Source organism: Myotis nattereri, assembly GCF_964212035.1.
Source record: "Myotis nattereri genome assembly, chromosome: 20".
Lineage (NCBI taxonomy): Eukaryota > Metazoa > Chordata > Mammalia > Chiroptera > Vespertilionidae > Myotis > Myotis nattereri.
The window spans coordinates 2,094,989-2,109,965 of NC_138096.1; the positions used below are offsets into that span (position 1 = coordinate 2,094,989).

The following is a 14,977-nucleotide window of genomic DNA, read 5'->3' on the forward strand; positions in this document are numbered from 1 at the left end:
AAACATTTTTCCTGGGAATAAAATCACACAGGTAAAAAAAAAAAAAAAAAAAAAAAAATCTCGAAACGTGTGTTTTTTTATGGAAACTTTTGTAATTTAATTCATTGTTTTATTTTTCATATTATTTTAAAATATTACCACCCCAAGGTAAATTATTCTAATTTACCTATTTTATTTCAAACAGATCATGTTGTTTGTGAAGAAGAGTTTAAATACGCCATGTTAGCTTTAAACTGTATATGCCCAGCAACATCTACACTTATCACACTACTGGTTCATACCTCTAGAGGGCAGTAAGTATCTTTTTTCTTTAAGATAATGCATTTTAAATTATATTACAAAAATAAGTGCAGTTATGTGATTTAGAAATATAGCAAGCCAAGGTATAAGCTAGATATGTACCTATATTGTATTTGTGTATTATCTTTGTCTGATGGAGAGACAGATGGATAGACAGGCAGACAAAGATAGACCCGTTAAGGGGTCCAAGACATACAGGAAATTGACAGTGATTGGCTGTCTCTTCTAACGAATCTTGAGATCATCTGTTTCATTCTAAATCCTAAGTGTAGGGCATGGTTTCTAATTTCGAGATGAATACTTAACAAATAAAACATTCAAGAACAAGATGATGACAATCACTACTGTAAAACCTTAAAGTCATTTTTTTCTATGTGAGGTAAGTTTTTAGTCTTGAAGTTATCTTTACATAATTTATCTCTAAATAAAAATATTCAATTAGTATAGAATGATGACAAAGTAGTAGAGAAGATTAGCTAACATAGTACAAAAGAAATCACTTTTCACGTGCATTTCCAGGTAGATGGGAAAACGTTGTATTGGACCACGCTGTTCTCATTTACTAGGATAGAGTTTCGTAAAACACAGAGACTGTTTTTGACTTGGGTGATCAAGAAATATGTACTCGGGGAATACAGTCATCACTCTGACTTACGGAGACAAATGTCCCACTGCATCTCATACCGTTTCATAGTCTTTACTTGGGATTTTAGAGAAAAATTTGATTTTCTAAGTAAATCTCACTGTGGTCTCTTGTGGTTATGATGACTGAAATTAAGTTAATTGATAGCTATTTAAGTCAAGTGCCCATTAAAATAAATCAAGGAAAAGGAAAATTCTTTCGTGGGATATAATACTAGATGGTGTGAATTAAGTGAAAAATAGTAAGTGCCCTGCGGTATTCTTCAGCAAGTTTTACTCTTTTCTTGAATCAGGTATCTGCTCTATTGAGATGGTAGGAGTTTCCCAGAAACAATTTTAATAGAGTTTGGAATAGAAATATTTTAACCTGTACATTTACAAGCCTTTCATCTATTGATGGAAAGGATGGAACAGGGTCATGAATGAAATTTTTTTTGTTGATGAAAGGACTCAGCAGTGTGAAGATATAAAATAAAACACTGGAAACTATTTCAACACCAATTAAGTGAACATTCACGGAACTCATCACATGGATTCATTATTTTGCCATACCATCTTTGTCACAGAATCATACGACTTCCAAGCAAATATCTAGACCAGCTTCATTGTGTTGCAAACAATAAAATGAGAGCCATCTACACTAACACATTATTATTCTGAGAATGGTTAAACTATACTGTCTTACCCATAAATATTTATTGTCACAAATATTGTCTGGTAAACAAATTGCATCTGACACTAAGTTAAAAAAGAATCCCAGTAACCCTTAAAATAGGACTTCCCATTATACCCTAATGAATTTTGCCTCATTAAAATAATATTGAAGACATCATTATCACATAACTAAGGATTTCCTATGATTAAGATTGACCTGCAAAATATTAAAAGTACATCAATAATTTAAAAAAACCCCACTTATTTTACAACTAAGTGTCACAGAAATGCTATAGTTCACCAGAATAACTTTCTTTATAGAAGCTTTATTGAGATAGACTTCACACATGCTACAATTCACCCATTTAAGGTCTACAATCTAGTGGTTTTTTTAGTAGTCATAGAACTGTGCAGCCATCACCATTGTCTAACTCTTGAATAATTTCATCACCCCATAAAGAAGCCCTCTACGTTTTAGCAGCCTCTACATTTTCTCCCAACTCTTACTCATTTACTCTGTCTCTGTAGATTTTCCTATTTTAGACACTGCATATTGCCTATAGATGGAATAATATAATGTGTGTGTGTGTTTTGTCCAGCTCCTTTCACTTGGCATAATGTTTTCAAGGTATGTTAATATTGTAATATTGTACTAATTTTTCCTTTTTATGACTAAACAATATTCCATTATATGAATAGGTCCCCTTTTATTTTTTTTTATCTTTCAGAGGATGGATATTTGGGTTGTTTCTAGTGTTGTAAATAAGGCTGCTCTTAACATTATGCAAACATTTTCATGTGGACATATGCTTTCCTTTCTTTTGGGTCTATCTTAGGAGTGGAACTGATGGGACATGTGGTAACTCTGTTTAGTCTTTTTTGGGAACTGCCAGAGTTTTTCCCAAAGAGATTGTAACGTTGCGTATCCTCACCAGCAGTGTATAAAGGTTTCAAGCTCTTCACACCCTCAGGAACACTTGTTATTATCCAAGTTTTTATCATAACCATCCAGTGGAGGAAACGTAGTGTCTCCCTGTGCTTTTGGTTTGCATTTCACTGATGGCTAATAACACTGAGCATCTTTTCATGTGTTTCTTGGCCACCTGTTTATCTTGTTTGTAGTAAAACCTATTCAGGTCCTTTGGTCATTTTTTAATTTGGTTATTTGTCTTTAATTATTGAGTGTAAGAGTGTTAATCTCCTTTTTATATATTTTAGATACAAGTACCTTATCGGATAGATACCATCAGTTGAATATAAATAGCCCACCCAACAGAAAAACACTTAATTCAACATGTTTAATGTATTTATTAAGAATATTGTTTGACTAAAGTAATTTATATCAAGTCTTCTATATTTTGCTTCAATTGAAGATCTAGTCGAGATTTATTTATTAAGAGAATATGTTTGAAATTTTGCCCTTGAGCCTTGGTAGAAAGTAGAAAGCTCCAAGATTGATTTAATAACAAGAGAACTGGCAGGCTGAATTAAATAGTTCAATGGGGGAAAATGTTGACAACTCTACGAAATGCTTTATGCAAGGATTATCAAACCGTTAATTGAAAACAAAGCTTACAACAATACTCAAATTTCTCCATTAAAAAGGAGAATAATATTATTAAAACTTTATCCTCTAACAAATGGTGACTTTGAATAAAAATAGTTGAGAGCCACAAGCAATTTGTACTCTATTAGTTGATATAATGTGAAAAAAAAAGAAGCTAAGATTTTAGGATCCAACACACATAGAAATAAATATAATACTAAATCTAAAATGGTGTAATTAAAAATATATTTTTTAAATAAAGTGCTATGCAGATTGTAATATTTCAAGAAAATCCTAAGTGTGAGTTCTGAGACAACTGAGATGGGTAAAGCAATCAGGAGCTGCAGAGCAAAGGGCCAGATGTTTGAGAGAGAGACCTGTCTCAGGCCAGAGGAAGAATGGAATTCCTGATTCAGAGCTAGAATTAGACTCACCCACTCAACCACCCTCCTCCTCTCTCACTTCTCTTCTTCTAGCCAGTGGGAATGTGGGCACGGATGGAAACCCCACATTAAGGATGAAGTGCCTACCTCTGGGTTTTCATGCAAGAGGGATATTAATGTTAAAAACTGTATCTTGTATTTTGGAGTCTCTACAACAATTTAGCCGGTACCCTGACTACTACTGGTTAGCACTCTGCTGACCTTCCATTTCCTTTTCCTGTTATGAATATATTCATCCTGGTTCTAGTGGGTCTATGAGTCATAAAGCGACTCTGAGCTGGTTTGAAGTAGCTGTGCTCCCTGGCGCACTGAGACGTTAGCCTATATGCTAGCACTTGCCAGTTCCCTCACTTCCTTGATGACATGTGAGTGTGCTCCATGCTCTTGGCAGTGTCTTTCCTGTTGCTAATAAGTCAGCATTTTGATTTATTGGGCAATCTTTTAGGAAGAGGAACGTAAGTTTTTTGTTTGGACACAAATTACTGTAGATGGTGAACATGGACCATGATTTTCGGGCAAGGGGATGCCTAGTTATCAGGCCGGTTAACAGACACGGAACCGTCCCACCTTGATGGCGTTTCATCCTAAGGAAAATTTTATTTTATTTTGCTTTCAGTTAGTCTCATATTTTTTTCATTAGTCCCCTCTGAGACGTGATATTTTTGGTCACAGTGATAATTAATGGGGGGAAAAAAGGGAGAATTGATAAGAAAAATATTGCCCAGGCACAATTTATAGAACTTGACCACTGATTGCATATGAATGGGGAAAAGAGGAAAAAACACACACAAATATCTTCTCCCTGAGTCTGGACAGTAGGGAATTAACTATAAAAGGTGTGGTTTGGCAGGAAAGGGAGTGTGGCCGTGGAAATGTCTGCTCTCTAATGCAGATGTAAGTGACGGTGGCCTTGCTGCTATTCTCAGCTCCTGGCGACGAATGAGAGCATTCAGGTCACCATGGAGGCGACAGGACATATACTGGGATTTAGAAGAAATGACAACCTAACACGTTTCCCTGGGAGAGTATTACTTTCAGGAAACAGAGGGAAGGAAAGGAAAGCGAACACAGCGCAGCAGGATGGGGTATAAAGGTGTGAGGGTTTGTGAGGAGACCTGGGAGCTAACGAGATAGACGGCGTGAGGCTAAAGGAACCGGGCACACGGTTAGTAGATCACTGGTCCCCGGGGGGTTCAGAGAAGACAAGTGTGGCGATGGAGGCTTCCTCTTTTGGAGGAAGGATGAACAAAAGCAGAGCTGCCCGGAAAGTGAACCGGGGTGGAGACTACCACCTCCTTAGGTTTGTCCATGAACATAAGAACAATAGCCCTGGCCGTTTGGCTCAATGGATAGAGCATCGGCCTGTGGACTGAAGGGTCTGTGGTTCGATTCTGGTCAAGGGCACATGCCCGGGTTGTGGGCTTGATCCCCAGTAGGGAGCCTGCAGGAGGCAGCCGGTCATGATTGTCATCATTGATGTTTCTCTCTCTCTCTTCCTCTTCCTCCCTCTCTAAAATCAATTAAAAAAAATAGCAAATGCTCTATTGGACCGAAATGTCAAGGAAAGCTTTGCCTGTGTATGTTTTCATGTGTGAGAGCTTAGGGGATAGGACCAGAGACTTACAACATTGCTGTCAATTACTCCCTTTGCAGCCCATTCCTTTCTATGGAATTAACAACACCCCCCTCCCTTCGCTCACTGCATTTTTCATCTCTTTCTCTTTACTGACACTTACCCTGCACATTAAACTTTAAAAACAAACAAAAATAAATAAATACAGACAGACACATGTGAAAGCTGTATCAAGTCTTGTCCATTGTTGTCAAAGTCATCGGTGTCTTTAAAACATAGACCAGTGGTTCTCAACCTTCTGGCCCTTTAAATACAGCTCCTCATGCTGTGACCCAACCATACAATTATTCTTGTTGCTACTTCATCACTGTCATGTGGCTACTGTGATGAACCGTCATGGAAATATCTGATATGCAGGATGGTCTTAGGCGGCCCCTGTGAAAGGGTCGTTCCACCACCAAAGGGGTCGCGGCCCACAGGTTGAGAACCGCTGACATAGACGAATACCTCCATTCCTGGGTTGTTTCCTTCGCTTGGGAAATGCTATCATTCTCAAACCAAATGCTCAGTGTTTGTGAAATGATGGGGACGGTCTTGTTTAACTGTCTCATGAGCATTATGCTTGTGTGCACTTACACGTAAGTGAAATGTAGGCTTTCTGAAATCACTGTTTCTCCAGAGTTTACTTAACGGTTTTGCGAAATCTGCAAGCCCAGTAGAAACATGTTAAACGCGGTGTAATTAATTGGTGTGTGTGCTGGAGGAACACTGGGTCTGTGTTTTCCTGCCACTGCTGCATTTGTGTTCCAGGGCAGGAGTTATAGTGCTTTGAGATGGGCAGTATTTTTCCAGAAAAATAAAATTACATACTCCGTAAGATTGGGAAATGCTAGTTAAACATGACATTTTTAATGGTTTGGGTTATTTTTCTTTCCTTTGTTTGTTTACTTTTTTAGTTGAGCTAGTTTCAGACTTAGAGAAAAGTTACAAACAAAATAAAGAACAAGGAGTTCACAGATACCCTTCCCATATAAACGCCCGGATGTTCACATCTTATTTACAACATTGCAGCGTACTGATCCCAGCGAGGAATTGATATTGATCCGGTGATCGGCTGCATTAGAATTTTATCTGTTTTCTCATTCATTTCCTTTTCTAGTCCAGGATTCTCCCAAGGTCTTTCCTCAGGGAGCCTCCAGGCTGGTGTCTCTTTCTGTGTCTAAATTCCTCTTGGGAAGCTGGTCAGATGAGATGAGGGCTCCCCCCCCTTCCACTCCCGCCAAGCACTTCCTGTCACCGAATCACCCCTTGAAGGGCCCTGTCTCCAGATACGGTCACCTCGGAGGTCCTGGGGGTTGAGACTGCAACCTAGGAATTTGGGGGGGGCGGCTCTGCCTGTAACAGCTGTGGAAGACGGGGACACCAGGTTTTACGGGGTCACATCTACGGGCTTTTATTGTTCCCACTGCGCCAATAGTTCTGCTGACCCACAGAAGCCTGCTTCTTTGATCACGGAAAGTAGAAAAGATGGGTCGTCCCTCTACCCCTGGTGGTCCTTTCTCCATCCCCCACCCCCCTCCCCCCCCCAAAGACAACACATGACAAAACACAAAACACGCCTTCAACGCTGGAGGCCTGAACGGGGATAATCACGAGAAAAGGAAACATTTGCCTCTGAAAGTCACTCTCATTATCACTATTTCTTCTAAAAGATGTTTTTAGTCATTTCAGAGAGAGGGAGGGAGATAGAGATAGAAACAGCAGTGATGAGAGAAAATCATCCATCAGCTGCCTCCTGCACGCCCCCTACTGGGGATGGAGCCCGCAACCTGGTCATGCGCCCTGTCCAGGAATTGAACCGTGACCTCCTGGTTCATAGGTCGACGCTCAACCACTGAGCCACACCAGCTGGGCTTATTATTTCTCTTTTATATAAGCTAACAGGCACTGAAGTCTGCATGGAAAGCCATTTTATGAGGTGCATCGGCAATCCATCTGACTACCTGGGAAATGGTTTTCTAAGCACACCTACTAGTATTAATGAACAACTGGAACAGTATTCCCGTTTTTGAGAATATTTTGAGAAATCCGGATGCCACTCTCGTGCGGCCGCCCCTCTGCTTGGAAAACCCCTCCCAGCTCACCCTCCTTATCAAAGGAGACTTAGATAGGAGGGTTTTCTTAAGGCCCTCTGTGCTCTCCTGCTAATCTGCTTCTATGTCCTTTCCTCCCCTGACTCTCATATATGCAGCCTGTTCTTCAAACAGCAAGATCCCGAAGAGACTTTGTGGTTCCACCTCCTCCATCTTTTTATAAAGGCGTCCCTTTGCCTGGAATTCCTGTCTTCTGCCTCCTTCGAGGAGGTTGCTAAACCCACAATTCCATCTCCCCTGGGATATTTTTAACCCCCCCCCCCCCCGATTCATGTGATTCCCCCTCTGGGAATCCACACAGAATGTTGTTATTTTCTGCCAGAGCCTCCAGCACAGTCCTTGTATGTGTTTATTTCTCCCGACTGAGTCGGCTGTAGCTGCAGTCAAGGTAGAGAACACGTCTCACTCATTCTTACACCTTCTAGAATGTTTTTCACAGCCCGGTGCTCAGTGATGTAAATAAATGATGTAAATAAAGGACCTAAGAGACGGGCAAAGCGGTTGGTGGAGGCTCTGGGTTCAAAGCCCTGAATGAGCAACATGCTCCCACCCACTGTCCCTGCTCCGAGAGAAACGATGACGAAGGAAATAAAACCCATGCGCTTTGTCAGTGAAAAAGAAGGGGAAGGAAGCCCTGGCTGGTGTGGCTCAGTGGATAGAGCACTGGCCTGCGGACCAAAGGGTCCCAGGTTCAATTCCGGTCAAGGGCACATACCTCAGCTGCAGGCTCCTCCCAAGCCTGGGCCCTGGTTGGGGCGCGTGCAGGAGGCAAGCAGTGGATGTGTCTCTCTCCCATCGATGTTTCTCTCCGTCTCTAAAAATCAATGGAAAAATATTCTCTGGTGAGGATTAACCAAGAAAAAAAAAAGGAAGTGAAAAGGAGATAAAGGCATGTTTTCCGATGAAACCCCTGCCCCAGGATATGTTTAGGTGCAGCATGAAACATGCCAACTCCCAGCGAGGCTGAAGGCGACATTTCTAGAAAGAGGCCCCATTTGCATTGAACTCTCAACACAGAGCAGGAAGTGCCCCCTGCTCTGCCCACCACAGCACCACTGCCCTGCAATCAGGGTCAACCATTAACCACCCACAAGGCCAGGGGGTCCTGGGTGAAGTGCAGAAAACATCTGAGCTCCTTGCGGGCAGACAGCTGGCGGCCGGGGCCAGCGCTCTGTGACCTGGCTTTGGGAGGCTCCAGGCTCCAGAGGCTGCTTCCTCTCGCCCACTTACCGGACCCTATTCCCAGACCAACAGGGTCTCAGGCCCCTGGCTGCCCATCGGGGGGAGGAGCCGTGCTCAGACTGGACGGGCTGGGCCGGAGGGAGGGCTGGGTGCCGCGCTCATGGCTCTGTGTATAGACGTGTGTGCCTGTGTTGCAGGGAGGGCCAGCAGTCGCCCGAGCAGTGGCAGAAGACCTACGGCAGGTGCTCGGGAAACGAGGTGTACCACATCACGCTGGAGGAGAGTGCGTTCTTCGCCGAGTACGAGGGGAAGAGCTTCACGTACGCCTCCTTCCACGCACACAAGAAGTATGTTCCTGCTGCTTCCGGAGCGGAAGTGACATCCCACTGTGTCAGACCTTTAACCCTTTGCGGTCCAATGTTACTTTTGGCATTCCAACAGTCTGGTCCAAATGAATTGGCGGGGTTGAATGTTGAACTTTTTAATGTTCTTATTGCTCGACGTTGGACCTGCTCCTAGCGCCTGGTCTGTCGAGTCGGCCTCGAGGTTGGACCGAAAAGGGTTCCGACAGAGGCTTCTACAACATTTGCGACCCCCGTTGGTGCTCCTGAGTCGCAAATACTCCCCTGATGATTTGGGGGGGCTGTCGTTCCCCGCTGCCCTAGCAGCGCTGACGTATTTTCCTCCATGTGCAAACGTAAGGGCCCAGAACGGGGGCCCTGCTGCGTTACAATTCCGAAAACTCTTCCGTCTCCTTTTGGATGTGCAGGTTCGGTGTCTGCCTGATTGGTGTCAGGAGGGAGGACAATAAAAACATTCTGCTGAACCCAGGCCCCCGGTACATTATGAACGCCACGGATGTGTGTTTTTATATTAATATCACCAAGGAAGAGAACTCAGCGTTTAAGAACCAAGACCAGCAGAAGAAGAGCAGCTTCTCGCGGTCCTTCTACCACGGGCCGTCGCGGCTGCCTGTGCACAGCATCATCGCCAGCATGGGTAAGGCTGGCTAACCTTGGGCACGCCGTGTGCTCCTCTCTTTACGAAAGAATAATAGAGATGCTTCACTTTCTATTACAATTTCAAAGTCACATTTAGAACACACTGTGTCTATTACAAACTGGATGTAATTAAACATACAGAACAAAAATGCTCAGCTGTTGAAGTGGTAAAACAGTAAACGAATTCAAAGCTGCCAACAATTGCTTTCTATTTCTGATTAGGATATAAGCACCTGGCACTTCTGTTGTTGCCTTTGTAAGTTTTCCACCCAGGTATCCAAGGCTGTTTTAAATATTCCTTGTTCTTCTTAAAGCTCCCCTTCTATTCATCACCTCATTCTCACCACTGAGAGCTAAGGACGTCCGAGAGGGCGCAGGATGGGCTGAGGCACCCGTTCCCCACCGAGTGCACAAATTTCGTGCACCAGACCTCTAGTTTTATATAAATGTACAGTAAATTGAAACAAGGTGATTGTTTGACTTTCAATTCCTAAGTATTACAGCATTTCACTGATCCAAGGTTTCATACTATAGAGACAGACTTAGCAAATCCACATTTACACAAATAGAGCATTTTTTACCGGGGTGGGCAAAAATGCCCACATGATAAAGATGGAAATCACCTTTGAAATGAAAGGATAAACAAGTTTGCTGGTTAAACTGATTACTTTTTCCTTCACCTTGATCATGAAATGATGGATATGTCGTCGCAGTGGCAAATGCTCTGATGGACTCTCATGTTCTGTTGTGTTAGGCACTGTGGCTATCGACTTGCAAGACACTAGCTGTCGGTCGGCCAGTGGCCCTACCCTGACTCTTCCGACGGAGGGAATCAAAGAAATCCGAAGGCCCAGCATCGCCCCTGTCCTGGAGGTTGCAGATGCATCATCCCTTCAAACATGTGACCTGCTCAGTGACCAATCAGAAGATGAAGCTACACCGGACGAAAAAATGTCCTCAAACTTAGAGTATGCTGAGGTTCTCTAAGGTTTACCGGGGTGGTGCTTGCCACGGGAACTAATGTGCATACCTACTGGACATCTTGAATCAATCCTACATATTGCTACCCAAACAGCCTTCCTACAGGGCATTATCTCCCTTGACTAGAAAGTATTCGAAACCCTCAAATTTCTGACGGAAACATACAGGGCGGGCCCAAAGTAGGAAACACAGAGTTTATTCTTGTATCATTATTTATTAGTGATTGTATTATTTTCTATACGAACAACTGTAAACCTTACTTCTGCCCCACCCTGTGTATTTCCGGGTTCAGTTTTTGTCAAATGGATCTTTTATCCTTAAAGAAAAAAGTACCTAAATCAGTATTTCCGTGACATAAGCAGCATTTTTGTAATTGTTGGTTTTAAACGGAGGATTGGCAAACCCTTTTTGAAAAGAACCAGCTAGTAAATATTTTATACTTTATGGACCACATGGTCTTTGTAGCAGCTACTCAAGTCTGCATTTGAAGCATGAAAGTACTCAGAGACAATGAATGACTTGGTTGGCTGTGGTTTGTTTTTTTTTTTTTTAAGTATTTTTTTTTTTAAATACTTACTGAAATTTGAATTTTATATAATTTTCATGTGACATGTAATATTCTTCTTTTGATCTTTCCTCCAACCATTTAAAAATATAAAAACCATGCATATAAGCATAACCAATGGACACAGACACTGGGGGGGGGGGGTTTGGCATGTGCCGGGTGGGTGGGGGAGGCCAGGGGAGGTCAATAGGGGAAAAAGGAGACATATGTTCTACTATTTGTAATACTTTAAACAATATATATATACTTTTAATTCACAAAACCAGGCGGGCGATGGGCCAGGTTTGGTACATGGGCCCTAGTCCACCTCCCTGGTCCTAATCTATTTCCTTATCAAACTGTAGTTGCATCATAAAGTAACTGTATCTCACTCGATCAACATGGAGGATCGTAGCTGTAACTTAACAGTCCAGCTTCACATGTGCTATTCCAGGTGATTCCGCATTTCATGCTGCATTACAGGTACGCCAAAGGCTACCCCCCCTACTCTCCATACATAGGAAGCTCACCCACGTTCTGCCATCTCCTTCACGAAAAAGTGCCATTTTGCTGCTTAAGACTAGACAAGGTAAGCACCTGTCACTGTGCTTTTCTGCAAAGTTACGTCATGCTATTTCCTAATGACATACATGCAGATCCTCTTGTGCAGTCCATACAGTACATGATTTGTACAGAGTAAAATGGGTTCGAAGAATATTATCTTTTTGAATGTAAATGTAATACAGAAAATGGTGAATTTTACTTTCTTAACTGCACTAAGTTATCCAAATTACCCAATGAATCTGTCAGAAATATATATATGTGTGTGTATGTATATATATATATATATATACATACATACATAGAGGAAAGGAGTGGGAGAGAGAGATAGAAACATCAATGATGAGAGAGAATCATTGATCAGCTGCCTCCTGCACACCCCCTACAGGAGATTGAGCCCACAACCCGGGCATGCACCCTGACCAGGAATAGAACTGTGACCTCCTGGTTCATAGCTCAATGCTCAACCACTGAGCCATGCCAGCCAGTCTGTCAGTCATGTTCTTAAAGAGCAAAACAGAGGTGTCTGAATCTTGAACCTGTGAACTCTCCATATCCAACAACAACAAAATCCCTTCAGGTATTCCGTGCTAGGGGTACATGGTTCTGTAATTATATTATTACTATACTTGTGGAGATGAAAGTCATGGGTAGTTGATTTTTTGGAGCTTCACTGAAGTATGATCAACACGTAAAAATTGCATAGGTTTGCAGTATATAATGTGCTGTTTTGATAGACATATACATTGGGATAATTTTTAAATGTAGATGTAGTGGCAAGTTTACAACAGAACACGTGTATGTGGGTGTTGTTTATTCTTCATCAAGCGATATACCTGCAATTTATTTGTCTAATCAACACACATTATTTCCTGAAACATGCTGGAAAATTGCGTATAGAAAAATGTAACTTGCCGAAACCGGTTTGGCTCAGTGGACAGAGCGTCGGCCTGCGGACTGAAAGGTCCCAGGTTCGATTCCGGTCAAGGGCATGTACCTGGGTTGCAGGCACATCCCCAGTAGGAGATGTGCAGGAGGCAGCTGATCGATGTTTCTCTCTCATCGATGTTTCTAACTCTCTATCTCTCTCCCTTCCTCTCTGTAAAAAATCAATAAAAAATATATTAAAAAAAAAGAAAAAAAGAAAAGAAAAATGTAACTATTTTCAAATTTGTTAGAAAATAAAAGATTTACTAGGGTTAGATTAATTTTACATAGTCATGTATCTTAACATTTTTTTCAGGGTATAAAAATGGCTTTTCTTTTGCATGATTTTTCTCCTGTAGAGTTGCCAGCATAACTACTATGAAGACGCAAAAGCCTATGGATTCAAAAATAAACTAATTATAGTTGCAGCTGAAACAGCTGGAAATGGATTGTATAATTTTATTGTTCCTCTCAGGGCTTATTATAGACCAAAGAAAGAACTCAACCCCATAGTGCTGCTGTTGGATAACCCGTAAGTATGTTTACAAGTAAATACAAAAATAAAATGAAGAGTTTTTAATATTATCTAAAAAATAATTTTTTTTCAATTTGCTCAGAATATTTTAAATCAGACACATTATGGCACATGATTCACTGGGAGATATAATCAGTGCTATGCTACAAAATAATCACTGGATTCGATTGTATTTCACAAATACAATTTAAACCATCGCTGGAATACTCTGAGCTCTTTACTTAAAACTATTTTTGCATGTGGTCATCACTCTATACCAGTGGGACACATGCCACCAAAATAATTACAGTCATTTTCTTTAATTAATCAACTAGCCTAGAAGAACTCTGCCCAAACTGGACACTTTTGTTGTCTTTCTAAAGAACCGTTAATTACCAGAGAAGCATATTTATGATCCATCTTTTATGTTGTGCCATGACTTTGATTCTTCCGCTGTCAGAGCGTACATTTTATAACAACACGAATAAGGCATGCTTCACCGTGTTCATTAGCTTTGAAAAGGTTGGATTGATATACTTTGTGAAATTCGACTACTCGAGCATTGCAAAATCCTTCTGCAAATGTAAATATAGGTCACTGAATGCTACTGTCAAATTTATTATATCCTAAATGTATAATATCCCTCTCTGTGATTCAAAATTAGTAGCAGATGGCCTTGACATCAATAGCATATTTGGGATCCTCCAACTCTCCTCTTAAATTCCAAAGTGATCCAAATTTCAGGATAAATTGGATGAGGACAAACTCTGTGGCCTTGTCTCTGCCTTTAAAATGTATTAACAGAAATTTCTCAAAACAGAGATATCTCCATAATATATTATAAGCTTCTATGCAATTCAGAGTTCATTGTTTTCTCAACTATATGATATTACCTATTTTATAGGCTTTTGATATATGCAAAAAATACATTCAGTTCTTTTTTAAAAACATATTTTTATTGATTTCAGAGAGGAAGGGAGAGGGAAAGAGATAAACATCAGTGATGAGAGGTAATCATTGATAGGTTGCCTCCTGCACGCCCCCAACTGGGGACCAAGCCCACAACCCGGGCCTGTGCCCCGACCGGGAATCCAATCCTGACCTCCTGGTTCATAGGTTGATGCTCAACCACTGAGCCACCGGCTGGGCAAGTTTTTTTTAGAAACAAGAGTTGTATTTTAATTTTGGATTATTTTGCACTGAAAATTTCCTTTGCTTTCCTGATGACTTAGATTTTGCAATCCACTATTCACTGCCCGTTAGATAATTTTTATGGGGTCTGACTTTCTTTCAAAGGGTTAGGATGACTGGGCCGGTTGTAAAATGTATTAGCTCCTGAGTACTTCCCGAAAGTGGTATCTAACGTTTTTATTTGTTGTCCTCTGTTCCTTTGGTCAAAAATGAGGAAACAAAAAACGAAAGACCAATAAAGCCTGTTCCAGGAAGTTCCGTGGAGTCCTTTCTGCAACAATGAGGTGCCTGTTGCCCGCAGAGGCTGGTCTTTGGCAACGTGGCCTCCAATGTTACAAAGAAATCAGCTGCCATCATGTTTCTGATTCAGAAAGCAGGACATTTGTTTTCATAACACTGATTGCATTATATCACTCATCAAGAGTACAAATGACACTTGCTAATGACTATTAAGGGTGGGGGGAAGCACCTAAAATTAATCTTGTCCATGGTGTTGGTTTTGGAAATGCAAACTAAGTCCACTTCCTTTCCCTGGTGGCGTGGCCCCTGTTGTGACCTTGTGTTTCGTTTTGTAACCCATCTGCCATGCAGGCCAGATATCCACTTTCTGGATGCAATCTGTTGGTTCCCAATGGTTTACTACATGGTGGGCTCTATTGACAAGTAGGTGGCAAAGTCCGTGGCACGCTAACTGGTGTGGTGTCCCGTGGTTCGTCCTGTGCTGTGGCCGTGTTGCATGAGGAGTGGACTTGACCACGTAGTTTC

At 41.5% G+C, this 14,977-nt stretch overlaps 1 protein-coding gene across 2 annotated transcripts in view; it reads left to right on the plus strand.

Moving 5' to 3' along the window:
* Positions 1–14,977, plus strand: part of KCNT2 (potassium sodium-activated channel subfamily T member 2) — a 125,498-nt gene that overhangs the window by 86,104 nt on the left and 24,417 nt on the right. The window contains exons 14-20 of one of the 2 annotated variants that reach the window (XM_081114271.1): positions 185–293; positions 8,691–8,840; positions 9,263–9,492; positions 10,249–10,462; positions 11,503–11,608; positions 12,867–13,039; positions 14,804–14,875. In XM_081114271.1, the coding sequence (XP_080970397.1) occupies positions 185–293; positions 8,691–8,840; positions 9,263–9,492; positions 10,249–10,462; positions 11,503–11,608; positions 12,867–13,039; positions 14,804–14,875 (1,054 nt within the window). The remainder of the gene's footprint in view (positions 1–184; positions 294–8,690; positions 8,841–9,262; positions 9,493–10,248; positions 10,463–11,502; positions 11,609–12,866; positions 13,040–14,803; positions 14,876–14,977) is intronic. The other variant, XM_081114272.1, reaches the window with a different exon arrangement.